A 17,864-nucleotide genomic window follows, 5' to 3' on the forward strand; every position below is an offset into this window, starting at 1 on the left:
GTGATGGTGGCAGTTGGAGGGGAGGCTGGGGCGGCGGGGGCAGCGATGGAGCTTATGGCGGCGTGGCGGCAGCCACCCTGAGATCTAGGACCTCGGGGAACCTTAAGAGAGGAAGATAGAGGTACCCTCCCCACCTGACCCCTCTCCCATCCTTCCTCCTCTCCCGCACCACCCCCTCTCCCTCCCGGAGCCCGGCTTCGCGGAGATGAAGCCGGCCAATGAACTGCGCATGGGCGGGCCACAGGCCCCTCTGGCCTCACCGTTAATGACCAACCCCCTTGCTAAGCGACGTGGCCCCGAGGCCCTGAGTGAGCGGGAGCGCCCTCTGGCGGTGGGTAGGCGCAGGCACAGGCTGTGGCCAGCGATGTAGTGAGGCCGCTGTGGCCTGTTTTCCAGAGGGTCCTTCAGATGGTTGGATGCAAGGAAGGAAGCAAGAAAGGAAGGTAAAAAAAGAAGGAAGGAAAGTTTAGGAAGGTAAAAAAGAAGGAAGGAAGGTAGGAGGAAGGTAAAAAGGAAGAAAAGTAAGATGGATAGATAGATGAATGAGTGGCTGGGCTCCCAAGAGTGGAGGAAGGCTGGGCGGGGGCCTGGCTGACTAAGCAGGATCAGGAGTCAGGCAGTGGTCTCCCTTCCTCAAGTCGGTCCTTTTCCTCCTGGAGGAAGAACCATGTGTCTCTGCTTGGGTGCTCTGGGAATTTAGCACTTTGACATGCGATGTTGGTCTGGTAAATGTGTTCCCCATCCTCATTGATAAGGATGGTTAAGAGCAATTTGCCTTTATATGGGAAGGCCAGCAGCACACACTGTCTTGCCCCAGGGTCATGTTAACTCTCCTGTTCTCTAACGTGATAGAGTCTGCAGGGAACTCAATTGTCTTTACATTCTGCCCAACATCATGCTATTCCACTATATCGATGACTCACTAATTGGACTGATTAGGAAATGGCAAGTAATTTAGTAAGACTAGAAGATTCAGGCTCCTGACACATTGAAGAAATTTTTAGGGATCCAATAATCTGAGGCATATGCCAAAACACCTCCTCTAAGGTAAAGACAAATGTTTGCATTTTGTATCCCCCACTACCAAGACGAATAGTGGTTGGGAAACTCTTTAGATTTTGGAGGCAGCATATACCACACATGGGAGTATTGCTCCAAACCATTTATCAGGTGACCAGGAAGGCTACCAGTTTTGAGTCGGATTCCAAGCAAAAGGGAGCTCTACAGCAGTTTCAGGCTGTGATTCAAGCCGTCTCACCACTAAAGCCACGCGACAAAAAATACAATGAATCCAGAGGTATCTACAATGGATAGGGATGTTGTATAGAGTCTCTAAAAAGCTCCAGTAGGAGAGTCTCCAGTAGCACAGACTCGGTTCTGGAGCAAAATTCTGCCTACAGTAGCAGAGAATGACTCATTGTCTGGGCTACAGGGCTTGAGCACAGACCCAGAACCTGACTATAGGGCCATCAAGTGACTATTTATCCAGAGCTACTCATCTTGACTGGGTATTATCAAATCCATTGAGTCATAAGATTGTGAGGGCACAGCAGCAATCCATTGTACGATGGGGAAATACCATATTTGGGATTAGGCCTGAGCAGATCCAAAAGACACATGCTAATTACATGAACTGGTGGTCCAGACTCCCATGTCATCTATGTGCTTTGCACCAATGCTTTTTCTTCACCTCACATCTATGGCCTCAAGAGAAACTTTTCAAGACCCACTGACAGAGGAACAAAAACTAGGGCCTGATTTTGAACATTCCTTGGATATTTGATATTAAGGTATTATTGTTATTTTCAGGTATAATAATGATGATGTCATTATTTTTCAAAAATATTTATCTTTTAGCAATACATACTAAAATATTTACAGTGAAATTATATAATGTCTGGAACTGGTTTAAAATAACATGAGAGGGTCAGCCCCGTGGCTTAGCGGTTGGGTGCACGTGCTCCACTGCTGGCGGCCAGGGTTCGGATCCCAGGCACGCACCGACGCACCGCTTCTCTGGCCATGCTGAGGCCGCATCCCACATACAGCAACTAGAAGGATGTGCAGCTATGACACACAACTATCTACTGGGGCTTTGGGGGAAAAAATAAATTAATTAATTAATTAAAAAAATAAAATAACATGAGAGAAGGAAATGAATGGGACAGAAATGGCCATGGTTAAGCCTAAGTTATGGATAGATGGGAGTTCATATACTATTCTATTTATGGTATATGTTCTAAATTCTCTGTAAATCAACGTTAAAATACAACAACTCAGGGCCGGCCCAGTGGCATAGTGGTTGGGTTCGTGTGCTCTACTTCGGCGGCCTGGGGTTCGCAGGTTTAGATCCCGCGCGTGGACCTATGCACTGCTCATCAAGCCATGCTGTAGTGGCGTGCCACGTACAAAATAGAGGAAGATTGGCACAGATGTTAGCTCAGCGACAATCTTCCTCAAGCAAAAAAGAAAGAGGAAGATTGGCAACAGATGTTACCTCAGGGCCAATCTTCCTCACCCAAAAAAAAAAAAATCTCAGTCTGGTGCATAGATGGGTCAGCATGATATATTGGTGTTAGCTGTAAATGGGTATTGCTGCACAGCCTTTCTCAGAGGTGGCCTTACAGGACAGCGGTGAAGAGAAATCCTCCTGGGGGCAGAGCCTTGGGTATTACACCTAGTCGTTCACTTTGTATGGCAGGAGAAGTGGCCTGAGGTAAGAATATACAGGGAGTTCTGAACAGTAGCGGTGAATGGCTTGGCTGGTTGGTCAGGGGCCTGGCAGAAGAAAGACTGGAAAATCAGAGCCAAGCAAGTATGGGTAAGAAATTATTGGTGGAAATTTTGGGAAAATAATTAAAGGGACCTTTTTTCAGAATCAAATTATATTCCTAACAGTGAAAGGCAGGTGATTTGGCTCTTTCGTTCTTGAACATGTTTTCTTCTCACACTACCTTAGCCTCTCCGATCAAAGCCAGGGAGAACACAGTCTGAAGGGACCTCTTCCTTTCATGGAACTCTTGACAGTGTGGTGCCCAGAGCTCACTTCTCTTTCTCTGTCTCGTCATTCCCTAGGTGACCTCCTCCAGTTTTGTGGCTTTCAATATCATCAATAGACGATGATGTCTACCAAATTTTTATCTCCTCTCCAGGCCTCCCCACTGAATTCAGGTCATGTATTTAACTGCCTGGTGGATATTTCCACTCAAATATCTAACAGGCATCACAAACCTAACCCAGTCAAAAACCTAGCTTCTGTATCCCTCCCCACCTACTCCTCCCCCAGGCTTCTCCATCTCATCAATGAAAACTCTGTCATTCCACGTGGTCAGGTCAAAACTCTGGAGGTGTTCTTGACTTCTCCTTCTCTCACACATCATATCCATCCATTACCAAATCCTGAGAGCCATACCTTCAAAATATATTCAGACTCCAAACATTTTTCACCCCCTCCACGGTTACCACCCTGGTCCAAATCACCATCACCTCTTGCCTGCATTATTAAAACAGCCTCCTCCTCCTTCCTTTGCCTCTATACAACCCCTTCTCAACGCAGCAGCTACAGTCATCTATCAAAAAGTATTTCTGATCACATCCTCCAATGCTCCAGTGGTTCCCCATTTCACTCAGAGTAAACCCAAATCCTTACAATATCCTGCAATGCCCTACACATCATCTGGGATCCTCACCACCTCTCTGATCTCATCTCTCCACTCTTCCTTGCAGTCATATAATTGCAGCTATCTTGACCTCTTTACCCTTCCAGAGTTCCAGGCACGCTTCATAGCACTTTCTGTTCCCTTGGCCTGGAATGTTCTACTCTCACATGGCTCATTCCCTCTCTACTTTCAGTTCTTTGCTCAAATGTTGTCTTGTCAGCAAGGCTTCCCCCGCCTGCCACAATCTTCCCCCTCCCCCCACTATACTACACCAATAGTTTTCACATATGTTGGTCTCAAGACCCCTTTACATTCTTAAAACTTGAGAATCCCAAAGAGGTTTTGTTTATGTGGGTCATCTCTCTCAATATTTACCTTATGAGAAATTAGAACATTTAAAAATATTCACGTATTCATTTAAAAACAATAGCAACCCCATGACTTGTTAACATAAAATATTTTAAATAAAAAATAACTTAGCCAAAGCAAAATTAGTGAGAGTACTGTTTTACATTTTTACAAATATCTTTAATGTCTGGCTTAATAGAAAATAACCGGATTTTCATATCTGCTTCTGCATCCAATCTATTGTGATATCATGTAGCCTCTGGAAAAATCCACTGTATACTCATGAGAGAATGAGAGTGAAGGCAAATAATGTCTTGGTATTATTACAGAAATAGTTTTGACTTTATGGATTCCCTAAAAGGGCTTTAGGAACACTCAGGGGTCCCTGGCCCCATTTTGAGAACTACTACACTGTTTTTTAATAGTTCTTATCGCCATCTGACCTACTATGTATTTCCTTGTTTTCTTATAGTGGTCAGTCTCCCTGCACTAAAATGAAAACTCCATGAGGCAGAGACTTTTTCTGTTTTGTGCACTGCTCTATCCCCAGCTCCAAGATCAGTGCCTGGCACATGAGAGACACCCAGGAAATGAATGAATGAATGAATGAAGAAAAAAGGAACAGTGAACATTATCATTTTTTAGGATTATCTCATCATAGAGAATGCAGTGCTGTAAGACATCTCATTTTTAAAATAATTCCATTGCTGAATTTATCCTACAGTCACAAGTACCTCTACCTACAAATCAAGGATGTTTAGGGCCGGCCCCATGGCTTGGCGGTTAAGTGCACGCGCTCCGCTGCTGGCGGCCCGGATTCGGATCCCGGGCTCGCACTGATGCGCCGCTTCTCCGGCCATGCTGAGGCCGCGTCCCACATACAGCAACTAGAAGGATGTGCAGCTATGACATACAACTATCTGCTGGGGCTTTGGGGGAAAAAATAAATAAATAAATTAATTTAAAAAAAAGGATGTTTAGTGCAGCATTTTTTTTGTAACAGTAAAAAACTGGAAGCAATATAAATGTCCATTAATAGGGAACTAGTTAAATTCTGTGATATTCTGCAATGAAATACTATGCGGCAATCTAAAAGAACGTGGTAAACCTGTATATGCAGATTTGTAATGATCACCAAGTTATATTAAGTAGAAAAGAGCAAGGTGCAGAATAATGTGTACAGTATATCATCTGTGGTAGGTAGAATAATGCCCCCAAAGATGTCCATGGCTTATCCCCATAATATCAGTATGTTAAACATAATATCAGTATGTTAATTTACATGGCAAAGGGGAATTAAAGTTTCGATGGAATTAAGGTGGCTAATCAGCTGACCTTAAAAAGAGGAGATTATCCTGGATTATCTGGGTGGGCCCAATGTAATGGTAAGAGTCCGTAGAAGTAGAAGTGGGAGGCAAAAGAGGAGAATCAGAGGGAGAGATGCACAGAGATGCAACATTGTTGGCTTTGAAGATGGAGGAAGGAGTTCTCCAGAACCTGGAAAAGGCAAGTAAAAAGGGAAAAACCCAGTTTTCCTCTTCCTGTGTATGGAAACACCCAGTTCTTCCCTACTATGAGTTTCTTCCCTGTGAGTCTCCTTTACTACTCACACAAAACACTTCACTTCTGAGACTTCTGGTCACCAAATGTATGGAGGTTTTTCCCCACATCAACAGCAATTCTCAGACACCAGCAGGATGTCCAAGAATTCAACTCAATTCTGACCCTACCCAGAGATAGCATCAGATTCCATAGGTTAAGGGCTCAGCCCCATAAGACTGCCCCCCTCCCACTTCAGACACCCTTCAACCCTTCCCAGGTTGTCACCTGCACTTCTGACCAACTGCTATAGATTGGACGTTCCAACGACCCCCTCCTTGGGTTCGATTAATTTCCTAGAGTAGCTCACAGAACTGAGGGAAATGCTTACTTACATTTACCAGTTTATTAAAGGATATGATAAAAGACGCAAATGAACAGCCAGATGAAGATGTACATAGGGTGAAGTTTGGGAAGGTCCAGAGCACAGGAGCTTTTGTCCCTATGGAGTTGTGGTGTGTCACCTCCCAGTGTTGTATTCCCCAGCCTGGAAGCTCTCTGAATCCCACATGATTGGGATTTTACGGAGGCTTCCTCATGTACGCATGATCAATCATTAACTCCATTTCCAGCCCCTCTCCCCTCTCTGGAGGATGGGGGGTGGAGCTGAAAATCCCAAGTTTCCAATCACAACTTGGTCTTTCTGATGACCAGCCCTCATCCAGGAGCCATTCAAGAGCCCACCCAGAGTTGCTTCATTAAAACAAGAGACGCTCCTAGTGTTCTTCTCACTTAGGAATTTACAACGGTTTTAGGAGCTTGTGCCAGGAACCAGGAGCAGAGACTAGTATGCATATTTTGTATTATCTATACAGCAAGGAAACAGGTTCTTTCCCAGAGCCTCCAAAAAGGAACGCAGCCCTGCTGACACCCTGATTTTACACCAGGGAAACCTGTGTTGGACTTTGGACCTACAGAACTGTAAGATAATAAATTTGTGTTGTTTTAAGCCACTAGGTTTGCTGCAATTTGTTACAGCAGCAACAGGAAACTAATACACCACTATTTGTGTAAATTAGAAAAATGGAGATAAATAAATATATATTCAATCCAAATATATAAACTGGTATAGATATATTACTTTCTGGAATATCAGGAAATGGTCAACAGCAGTTTTCTTTGGGGAGAAGGCCTAGGGTTTTAGGAGACTTCTGCTGTTCTGCTTTTATTTTATACCTTATGCATTGTTGTAAGCTTTTTAAATGTCTACAATTTTTTTTTTTTTTAACTGAGGAAAATTTGCCCTGAGCTAACATCTGCGCCAATCTTCCTCTATTTTTTATATGTGGCTTACCACCACAGCATGGCCACTGACAAGTAGTGTAGGTCCGTGCCCAGGAACTAAACCCGGGCTGCTGAAGGGGAGCACACTGAAGTTAACCACTAGGCCACGGGGCCGGCCCCTGCAATTTTTTTTTAAAAAAACCTTTATTATGGAAATTTTCAAACATACAAAAATAGAGAAGACTGTAATGATCCTGATATATCTAACACCCAGATTAAACAATTAGCCATCTATGACCAACTATATTTCATTCATGCCCTAAACCAGTCCCCTCCACCCAGGTTATTTTGAGGCAAACCCCAGACATCATCTGTATGTGTTTCTGTATGTATCTCTAAATATAAGGACTCTTATTTTCAACATTTTATTTTGAAAATTTTGAAACATACATAAAAGTTGAATTTTTTCCAGTGAAAACTCATAGATACACACTATCTAAATTCTATAATAACATTTTATTCTACTTGCTTTGTTACGTAACTATGTATCCTTCCATTAATTCATTTTATTTTTTTGATGCATTTCAGAGTGCGTTGCAGACGTCAGGATACTTCACCTATATACCCTTCTGTGTGGATATCATTAACTAGAGTTCAATATTTATTCACAGTTTCTTTTTAAGGTAAAATTTACATCCAGTGACATGCACAAATCTTAAGTATACCATGTGATGAGTTTTGACAAATGCATACAGCTGTGTAACCCAAACCCCTATACCAAAATATAGAATCATCAACTCAGAAAGTTCCCTATGCCCTTCCCCGTCAATCCTCATTCCCACTCCATCCCCAGGCGCAGCCATTGTTTTTAGTTTTTTTCTACCATACATTAATACTGCAATGTTCTAGAGCTTCAAATAAACTGAATGGTACAATGTGTATTCTTTTGTTTGAGACTTCTCGCACTCAGTGTAATGTTTTTGAGATTCATCCATGTTGTATGTATCAGTAGTTTCTTCCTTTTCATTGCTAAGTAGTACCTCATTGCATGAATATAATAGTTCATCCTGACCTTTTTATCATTATGAAATGTCCCTCTTTATCTCTAGCAGTACAATTTGTCTTGAAGTCGACTCTATCCGATATTAATAGAGCCACTCCAGCATTCCTCTGCTTACTGTTAGCATGGTATATCTTTTTCCATCCATTACTTTCACGGAAATGTGTTTTTTATAATTAAAGTATGCCTTATTCAGATTGACTACTGAGTTCTTTTGACACAATCCTAGCAGGCTTTGACAGCTTCTTTCTACCTGATAGGATAAGACGTTCTAGGCTTACCTTGTATTTTTCCTGCCTGAGATCTGGAAACAGCCATTACTTTAAGGGTCCCTGCTTCCTTTTATTGAAAAAATGGCACTTAGAGACTATAATCTAAGTGCTAGGTGGATTCATTGCTACTGAGTTGATCACTGTTTCAAGGTCTTTTCACTGAGCATGACTTTCCGTGAAAGGTGTAAGCTCAGTGTCTACATTCGCTTTTCTGCAAGTGGATGTCCAGTTGTTCCAATACTATTTGTTGAAAAGACTATACTTTCTCCATTGGACTGCCTTTACTCCTTTGTCAGAGATCAGCTGACGATATTTACATGGGTCTATTTCTGGGCTCTCTATTCTGTTCCATTTATCTCTCTATTCTTTCAGCAATACCACACTGTCTTGATTAAAGCAGCTTTATATTAAATCTTGAAGTTGGGTAGCATCAGTCCTCCAATTTTGTTCTTCTTTTTCTTCAATATTGCATTGGCTATTCTGGGTCTTCGGCCTCTCCTCTTTAGAATCAGTTTGTCAGTATCAATGAAGTAACTTGCTGGGATTTTGACTGGGATTGCGTTGAATCTATAGATCAAGTTGGGAAGAACTGACATTTTAACAATATTGAGTCTTCCTATCCATGAACATGGATAATCTTTCCATTGAGCGTGACTTTTACATTTTAAGTGTGATGGAGAGATCACTGGCTAAGAGAAGAGGGGACCGCATTCAGATTTTATTCAAAAACTGCATTTTGATGAGAATAATGGGATGATGAAACTTAAACAAACTTCCAGACATAACTTACCCTTCCCCTTGCATCCAAGCACAGTTAGGTCCAAACTTATCCACAAATATCGGGGCCTCTCTTTCTGAAATTATTTTAATTACCTCCTTCTCTTTCTCCATGGATAGTAGCTTAATCAGAATTTTTTCCTGAATGCCAAACCCCAATTCCTCAAGCTTCACAACAGCCTTATTCTTGTTCTGCCCTCTTTAATAGAACAGAATAAAGAAGAAATCTCTGAAAAACTCTTCAAAGATCTGAAGGCCAATGTGAAGTCTTCTTCCCCATCACTGCTTTCTCATTTTCTCCTCATCTCTGTATTCAAGCCTAACTCTCTTTTCATCTTCTCCACATTCCACAGGAAAATAAGGCCTCTGTGGAAAGGGGACCCAGTCTTGAGAGTAATTTGCCAATACACCTGTAGGAGAAAGTGGTGACCTAATGTGGTTCAAATGGCTGAGCCAATCTCAATTGTCCCCTTCTCAAATACTGAAAACGTATGGTTGGACTTGAACCCTCAGTAAAGCTAAACTGACTTCCCAACTTAGAAATTTCAGGATGCTGTCTCTTGGTGTTTCAAGCTCAAGACTAGTCCTTCTCTGCTATATAGTTCAGACTTACCCACTGCCTATCTTCATTTCTAAACCCTTTATCCAGACTATGGTAGTTTCACATCAAATTACTATTATTAATTTATGCAAGTCTCTCTCAACTTTCATTTTCCCTCCACCCCAAAATGTTTTGCCCATGGTGTTTCTACTATTTTATGTGTGCCTCACTGCTATTTGAAAGCTTCCAATGGCTCTCTGGTGCTTCAAATAAAACCAGAGCTTCTAATGGTTGCTATCAGAACAATTCCCCAGGGCAAGCTGCCTTGTCCTCAGCTGCTCTACATTCTACCTCACACTCTACATTCTTGGGGAAAAAAATCTTTTCTCCTAATTTCTGATGACTTATTCTCCTACCTCTGGGTCTTTGAAGCTTCCCAGCTGACATGGAACCAGTTTACTTCATCTGTCCATGGTCCCCTATCCCACCCCTTCATCAAGTGGCCTCATAAGGCCACCTCCTCCAGCAAGATTCCAAGATTGGTCCAGTTATATCCTAGTACCCTCTATCTCTCAACCTCCATTCCCCCTTAGAGTACCACTAAATTTTACAATGAATTATCTCTTATTTGCTTTGCTAGACAGTAAATCCTCCAAAACTGTCTCTTCTGTAATATGTAAACCCAAGTGCCTTGTACAGTGCTTTGCACTCAATGAGCACTTATTACGAACTCATGAACCAACCATATGTAGACTATCTATGCCTAAATTCCACCAAGGGTTGAACTGGGAACAGAGAGGGAAAAAACATACACAATAACTTTGTCCACAATTCATTTACTGAATTGGGGCAGGTGATTTAACAACAGATTGCGAGACAAGGCTGGGAGAGAAGAGTTCTTGCTTCCCCTCCCAGTAGCCAGTTGTGTCACAGATGCTAGTAAATTTTCCAAAATAGCCATCTGTTGTTGGGCAAGCTGGGTCTGAAGCTGGAGATTGGCATACATACATTCTAGGAGTCCTATGCATTCCTTGGGCTTGTGGTCAACTCCTGAAGGAAGAGCAGTGGAGGTGGAAAGGGGACAAAAGAGAGATTTTGTCATTGTGCTGAGGTGGGAAGGGCTCTAATAAGATAACCCCTCTAACCTTTCCAGGCACAACTTAACCCAGATACACCTTTCCTCAGCTGTCACCTTCTTGGTGAGGCCTACCTGGCCACCCTATTTTAATTTGAAACCAATCACTGGACCTTATTACCCCTCTCCCTTCCTTTATTTTCCCCATGATACTTATGATCATGTGGCATATTTTGTAATTACTTATTTAATTGCTAAGTCCCCCTACTAGAATGTATGCTCCAGGAAGGCAGGGATTTTTGTCTGATTTGTTCACTGCTGTATCCCCAGCACCTAAAAGAGTGCCTGGTGCAAAACGTTCAACAAATATTTGATGAGTGAATGATATGGTCTGGGAGTGAGGCCTAACTCCCTCTCAAGAGCTCAGGGGATGCCTCAGCCTTCTTCTCTTATTCGACATACTGTCTCATTAGCGGTGACCTGAAGTTCTTCCTGTTGTCTAATTTCAACCAGTCTTACTACATCAGCCCATTTTTTTTCTAATGGTTTCTACTACATTATATGCAGCCAGCTCTTAGTTAACCTTGGTAATTATATTATCTATTGTTTGCGTATTTCTTGGTCTTGATTCTTTTTTTTTTTTTCGTGAGGAGGACCAGCCCTGAGTTAACATCTGTCAATCCTCCTCTTTTTTGCTGAGGAAGACTGGCCCTGGGCTAACACCCATGCCCATCTTCCTCTACTTTATATGAGACACTGCCACAGCATGGTTTGATGAGCGGTGTGTAGGTCTGTGCCTGGGATCCGAACCCGCAAACCCTGGGCTGCCAAAGCGGAGTGCACAAACTTAACCACTACATCACCGGGATGGCCCTTGGTCTAGATTCTTTGTTAAACTCTGAGGTCCTCAAAAGCAAGGGTCATGACTGTCTTGCCCTGGTAAGCTCCCCACAAGTATGCTAAACACCCACTGATTTTCCCCTGGGAGGATGGATAGCTGAAATTCAAAGAAATTGAGCTAATAGTTACTATTTCCTTCCCTGGCCATTTTTTAACTAACAGCACTAACAAGCAATAAAATTTTCATTTCAGTCCTGCCTAGTCTAGGAAATGTGCTAATGAGAAAGGAAACAACACGAACTGGTAGAATCAGGAATTAAATGAATCAGTAGAGGGCCGGCCCCATGGCTTAGCGGTTAAGTGTGCACGCTCTGCTGCCGGCGGCCCGGGTTCGGATCCCGGGCGCACACCGACGCACAGCTTCTCATGCCATGCTGAGGCCGCGTCCCACATACAGCAACTAGAAGGATGTGCAGCTATGACATACAACTATCTACTGGGGCTTTGGGGGGAAAAATAAATAAATAAATAAAATTATTTAAAAAAAAAAAAAGAGTGGTCATCTCTTAAAAAAAAAAAAAAAATGAATCAGTAGAACTGAATAATCAACAAGCTACCAATGAAAAATCTAGAAGTGGCTTGACCTAGAGTTGGTACCAGATCAACAGGAGAAGGCTCAGGCCACTCTTCCATGCAACCCCCCAGTGCTGACTCCATCTGGGAGGCCCTCCCCACATCCTTACCTGAACGCAACTTTGTTGTCTGGGTGTTCAGGAAAGTGGCTGGCGGGGAACTTGCTTGAAGATTAATAAAGCTGGGGGAGGGTTTCGCTTGACAAAGAGGCACAGCATTACCTTCCTCTTTGGCTGGAACAAAATCAGAGGCAACTAATCAGAGCTCATTCCAACAAGGGATGGCCTTTCTAATTAGATAACTGCATCTGGTCTATGAACACAGGTGCCAAGGCCCTGCCCTGAATAGCTTCAAAGAAGGTGATATAAGACAAACAAAAAAGAAACCACAGTGGGACTAAGGGAAACTAAGCAGGGATGGGATGAGCTAAAATCTAATTTGCTTACATTTTACAAGTTCTTATTGATATGCACTACATGCTCATTACTGTGCTAGGTGCTAGGGCATACACAAGACATCTAAGACATGGTTCTTTAGGTGCTTAATATCTAGTTAAGGAGACAAATGAGACGCTGATGAAATGGTGATATAACAACACAAGGACATAAATAATGAGTCTGACAGTGTGGGTTGAAAATAAGGCCTTTTACCTTTTAGTTACGCTAAGTATATGATTAGATGTAAAAATGAATGTTTTCGAAAACGGGGAAGAGATCAATATGAGTACAATAGTCAGAGAAGACTCCAGGTAGGTGGAGGATATTTACTGGACCTTGAAAACAGGAAGGTTTTGATGAGTGGGAAAGGTATTTCAAGTGGGAGAAAAAAGGATAGCAAGAGCAAAGGCAAGGAAGCCAATATATCACTGGAATGACGAGGAGCCCTGGGAAACTGGCCAGAATTAAGAGTAGGGAGAGTGGGAAGGCAGGATGGACCATGGAAGACCCTTCACAAAGCAAATCTGAGACTTTAGGCTTTCTCTTAAATACAATGGAAAGCCACTGACCCTTTTAGGATTAGAAAATATGATAAAAATTCTATTTTAATTAATCTTTAGGTATTAAAATGGGATGGACATGGAAGAAATTCTTAAATGGGAAAAAAGAATACCTTTGGCAAAAATAGTTGTTAGATGAAAAAACTGACCTGTAGAGAGATGATGAGTCCTACAGAAGACAGATATTATTTTTGTCTACTGAGCAACCCTTCCTCTGGGAAACTATTCCGTCCTGATTCCAGGTCATACTGATGCGACTGCACCCAACCCTTCTCCCCCGTGGGAAAGGGCATGTGACCCAAGACAGGCCAATCATGGTATTCTGTCCCCCTTGGCAATTGTGGTTGATCCAAGGGGTAAATATAGGAGGCACATTGGGCCAGAGTCATTCCTTGGGATTGATATATGGATTCTGTGTCAAAGCAGCTTGCTTTCTTCTGATTTGCTGTGTTGGGAAGATGTAAAGTTGGGGCCAATGAAAGCTACTGAATTTGCCCAGCATGCCATGAGAAGAAGATACAAGCAAGAGACTGGAGACAAGAGAGAGCATAGGAGACAGATAGATAAATGGACAGATACCTACAGGCACGGAATAACCAGTTTCAGTCCCTAGAGCTCTGGTTTTTGCAGCTCTTCTTCCTATTCTGTGACTACCTCAGTATCCCTTCCAAATGCATAAGCCTCTGAATTTCCTTTTTCATTCAAGAAAGTCTGAGTTGGGGTTCTGTCATATTAACATAAATCATATTTTGGACATATTGAATCTGATGTGAGACTAGGCAGACCAAAGAGAAGTGCCTAGAAAAATAGTCAGGGAGGGCCGGCCCCGTGGCTTAGCGGTTAAGTGCACGCGCTCCGCTGCTGGCGGCCCAGGGTCGGATCCCGGGCGCGCACCGACGCACTGCTTCTCCCGCCATGCTGAGGCCGCGTCCCACATACAGCAACTAGAAGGATGTGCAGCTATGACATACAACTATCTACTGGGGCTTTGGGGGAAAAAATAAATAAATAAAATTATTAAAAAAAAAAAAAAGAAAAATAGTCAGGGAGATGGCACTGAGCTAAGGTGAAAGGTCAAACCGCCAGGACAGCCACAAGGAGGTGATGAAGTATCTGCAAAAATAAATTAGCCCTCCAAAGTGAAAAACTGAGAGTGAAAATTAGATCCTTGGGGAACTCTTCAGGAGTTTGGAAGATGAAAAGGAAGTGGCAAAGCAGACAGAGGAGCAATGGATGGAAAGGTAGAATAGCTGGGACCATGAGGGAATTAAAGAGCTTGAGACAGTTGGGAGTCTATAACTTACTGTCAGAGATCAAAAAAGGATAGGAAAATGGAATTCATTCATTCATTCATTCATTCATTCATATAGATAAGAGATAGTTAAGTGCCTGCAATGTGTCAGCCACTGAGGATACCACAGTGAGCTAAACAGATGTGGTCACTATTCTCATGGAACTGACAGCATTGCAGTGTAAACAGTAATTAAGCGATCAAGCATGCACATTATTACACCCCTTAACTGCTATAAGAGCACCTAACCTAGTCTATGGAGCTGAGGAGTGTGTTCTGAGGAAGTGACACAGTCTCAGCTGGGATTTGAAGGATGAAGATAAAGAGAGGGCCTCTTCACGAAAAACAAGCCTGGGGGCAGAGGCGTGACAAGGAGGTTGTATGAAGGAAGATGTCTCATTCTTGTCCTTTACTCAGACTGCAACAGAGTAATGGCCTGCCAAGAGGAAGAAGTGCCCACACATAGGTGCCAGGCTGAGGTGCTTTCTGTCTGGAAAGTCATAGAGCCTGTGAAAACTGACAGCTGTTCTATTCCCTGTCAGTTACTCTTGGTGAAGGAAATCTGTTTTTTCGCTCTGGGCTTGTGGATTTTCCAAACCCTACTGAATGTCTTCCATCCTCTCCTCCCTCCTGCTCCAGGGTCAGCAGTCATTTGATGGCTCATGCAGAGTGGTAAAGAAATAGAAACTGAAACTCAGGTCTCAAGATTCTTCTTGGGCCGGCCCCATGGCTTAGCGGTTAAGTGCACCCACTCCGCTACTGGCAGCCTGGGTTCGGATCCCGGGCGCACACCAACGCACCGCTTCTCTGGCCATGCTGAGGCCGTGTCCCACATACAGCAACTACAAGGATGTGCAGCTATGACATACAACTATCTACTGGGGCTTTGGGGAAAAAAAGGAGGAGGATCGGCAATAGATGTTAGCTCAGAGCCGGTCTTCCTCAGCAAAAAAAGAGGAGGATTAGCATGGATGTTAGCTCAGGGCTGATCTTCCTCACAAAAAATAAAAACAAAAAAATAGATTCTTCTCACCATTTGAAAAATTTGATAATTTCCATACAAATGCACTTCTAAATAATTTGAGCCCTTCCTAGGTATATAATGACACATTTTCTACCAGGTTGTAAGGTTTGAAGAATACTTTACAGATAATTCATACTAAGGAACCATATTATTGACTAGACAATGTATAAGAGAAGATGAGGCTGAGGAGCAGCAAAAGGAGGCAGAACAGAGAAAATAATAATAAAAAGTGCTTTACATACATTATCTTATATATGTCTCACAAATGACTCTTTGAAGTAGGTAGCTTTATCCACATTTTTTTGAAAAACTTTTTGTGTGTGTGTGTGTGAGGAAGATCAGCCCTGAGATAACATCCATGCCAATCCTCCTCTTTTTTTGCTGAGGAAGACTGGCCCTGGGCTAATATCTGTGCCCATCTTCCTCTACTTTATATGGGATGCCACCACAGCATGGCCTGACAAGCAGTGCATCGGTGCGCGCCTGGATCCGAACCTGGGCCATCAGCAGCGGAGCACATGCACTTAACCACAATGCCACAGGGCCGGCCCCATGAAAAAACTTAAGATAGGAAATTTGCTCAAGATTCCACAATTAGTATGTGGCAGTACTGGAATGAAATCCAGGCCTGTAGACTCCAGGGTCATGCTCTTTATCACTGCACAATATACTCTGTGAAAAGAGCTAGTTCATTTATGTGCAAGCTATGACATAATAGGCCTCTCAGATAAAGTAATCTACTCCACTACACTTAAGTGGATAGGCTCCGGAGTCGGATGGCCTCAGGCATTTCCCTGGCCGCCAGTGGGACTGTCCCACTCAAACTGAGTTCACTCTAGCCAACACTATGTCTTCTGGGATCCCTGGACATAGTCTTGTTCTAAGTATTAAGAGGAGCTACAAAGGAAGAATAATATATTCATTCAACATATAATTACTGGGCATCTATTATTTAACAGATCCAGTTCTAGGCACTGGGAATACATCAATGTTCCCATTTAGTGGGAAATGCAGAAAAAAGTACAAATACTTTTCAATTAACTAAACAAAACGAAAACACAGTGGCCAGCCCTGTGGTGTAGTGGTTAAGTTCAGCACACTCCACTTTGGCCGCCTGGGTTCACGGGTTCGGATCCTGGCTGCAGACCTACACTACTTGTCAGCCATGCTGTGGCAGTGACCCACATATAAAGTGGAGGAAGAGTGGCACGGATGTTAGCTCAGGGCTAATCTTCCTCTGCAAAAAAAAAAAAAAAAAAAGTTTAAATAAAAGGAAAAAACATACACACAACTAGAATAATTTTCCCAAATGCTGGGCCATTAAAGCAGTCTGATTTTACGGGAGAGAAAGCAGGGCCTCTGACACACACCTTTTCTGTTCGAAGGATGAGTAGTATGCTGCTCCATCTGAACACCAACAGTGTGGTGCCTAGGAAAGAATCATAGCATCACATGATCAACAACCCATGCTATTATTTTACTATTGACAATTTCATAAGTTCTCTCCAGCAGATCTCAGGCTGTTCCAATTTCAGGAGGAAAAAGTGTGAAAGGGTGTACTCTTCTATTTCATGGCCAAATATAAGTGACTCTTCTTGCATTGTTTGTGCTCTCACGGTGCCTTCACTAGTTTGTAACACAGTTCTCTTATTGCTTCCTTTTTTTGTGGAAAAAATAGTAATTTAACCAAACCCAAACCTTACGAGCCTCCTACGAACAGCAATTACTCTGTGTTCTCTTCACGTTTGATTTCTGCACTATCAACCCTTTTCCTGTCCTGTAAGGTAACTTAAAAACTCTGGCTCCCCATCATCTCTAATGGACCAGCAGTTGAGTGGACAAGCAGGGCGGGAGAGCAGATAGGCGTGCAGAAAGAAAATCTCAAAGCACTACAGGGAGCGCTTGAGAAAACGTTTTAGATAGGATAACTCTGGGAAAAAGTAAGCCATTACCCTCCAGTACCGCTCACAGCCTCAGTAGGAAGCATCTGACTAAAAAGGGAAAGGTCCATTCACAGCAACGAGTCCAGAGGCAATACACCACAACTCACAGCGTGCCCAGAAGACGGACTGTTACCGCCCAGCTCAGCCCGATAGGACTACAACTCCCATTTCACCCCACATCACACCAGCCAGGTCTTCCCTCAACTCCGGTGAAGTCCCGCCCCTCTACTCCTCCCCGTTGCTCAGGCTGGAACGAAAGAGTGGAAACTGTCACACCCTCGTTGATCTTCGCGGCCCGAGAACAGCTGAGGCGCAAGGCAGCTTAATGACCTCACCTGCGATGTTAATTGAACGCCTCAACCCCAGCACCCACCATGTAGTTGACATACATGCGCAGTGGCGTGTCGGCCAACTGCCAGAGCCTTGGCGCTTGCGCCGAGGTTCGCGCCGCACGCGGCCGGGAGCGGCCACCCTACTGCGCAAGCGCTTGTGCCCTCCCACCTCCATCATCGCGCTCTCTCTATCTAGCTTGCCCTGCCGTTCTTGCGTGGGAGGCGGGGCTAAGAATGTCAATTGGCCTG

General features: G+C 43.3%; 1 protein-coding gene across 4 annotated transcripts; it reads right to left on the reverse strand.

Moving 5' to 3' along the window:
- Positions 1–10,300: 10,300 nt before the first annotated feature.
- TSACC (TSSK6 activating cochaperone) lies at positions 10,301–17,793 on the reverse strand. 4 transcript variants are annotated; one of them, XM_087441876.1, is made up of 4 exons: positions 17,657–17,793; positions 16,711–16,769; positions 12,139–12,261; positions 10,301–10,530 (listed from the first exon to the last, which is right to left on the reverse strand). In XM_087441876.1, exons 1-4 carry the CDS (start codon positions 17,791–17,793, stop codon positions 10,313–10,315), a joined length of 537 nt encoding a protein of 178 aa, XP_087298002.1. In that variant the 3' UTR covers positions 10,301–10,312. The 4 variants fall into 4 exon arrangements, with proteins under 4 accessions (XP_087298002.1, XP_087298008.1, XP_014647480.1 ...); XM_087441882.1 differs by having other exon boundaries at positions 17,673–17,729; XM_014791994.2 differs by having other exon boundaries at positions 17,619–17,729.
- Between the last annotated feature and the right edge of the window lie 71 nt (positions 17,794–17,864).

The sequence above is a fragment of the Ceratotherium simum genome, chromosome 2 (genome assembly GCF_057802395.1).
Source record: "Ceratotherium simum simum isolate JZ-2026a chromosome 2, ASM5780239v1, whole genome shotgun sequence".
In the NCBI taxonomy this organism is placed as follows: domain Eukaryota; kingdom Metazoa; phylum Chordata; class Mammalia; order Perissodactyla; family Rhinocerotidae; genus Ceratotherium; species Ceratotherium simum.

What these genes read in the sequence shown, in the direction of transcription:
- TSACC (XM_087441876.1), bottom strand. Translation starts at nt 17,793, where the DNA reads ATGATGGAGGTGGGAGGGCACAAGCGCTTGCGCAGTAGGGTGGCCGCT. An exon ending in GCATGTATGTCAACTACATG is followed by an intron (nt 16,770 to 17,656) that starts GTGGGTGCTGGG and finishes ATTCTTTCCTAG; the next exon opens with GCACCACACTGTTGGTGTTC. An exon ending in GACAACAAAGTTGCGTTCAG is followed by an intron (nt 10,531 to 12,138) that starts GTAAGGATGTGG and finishes CTCTTCCTTCAG; the next exon opens with GAGTTGACCACAAGCCCAAG.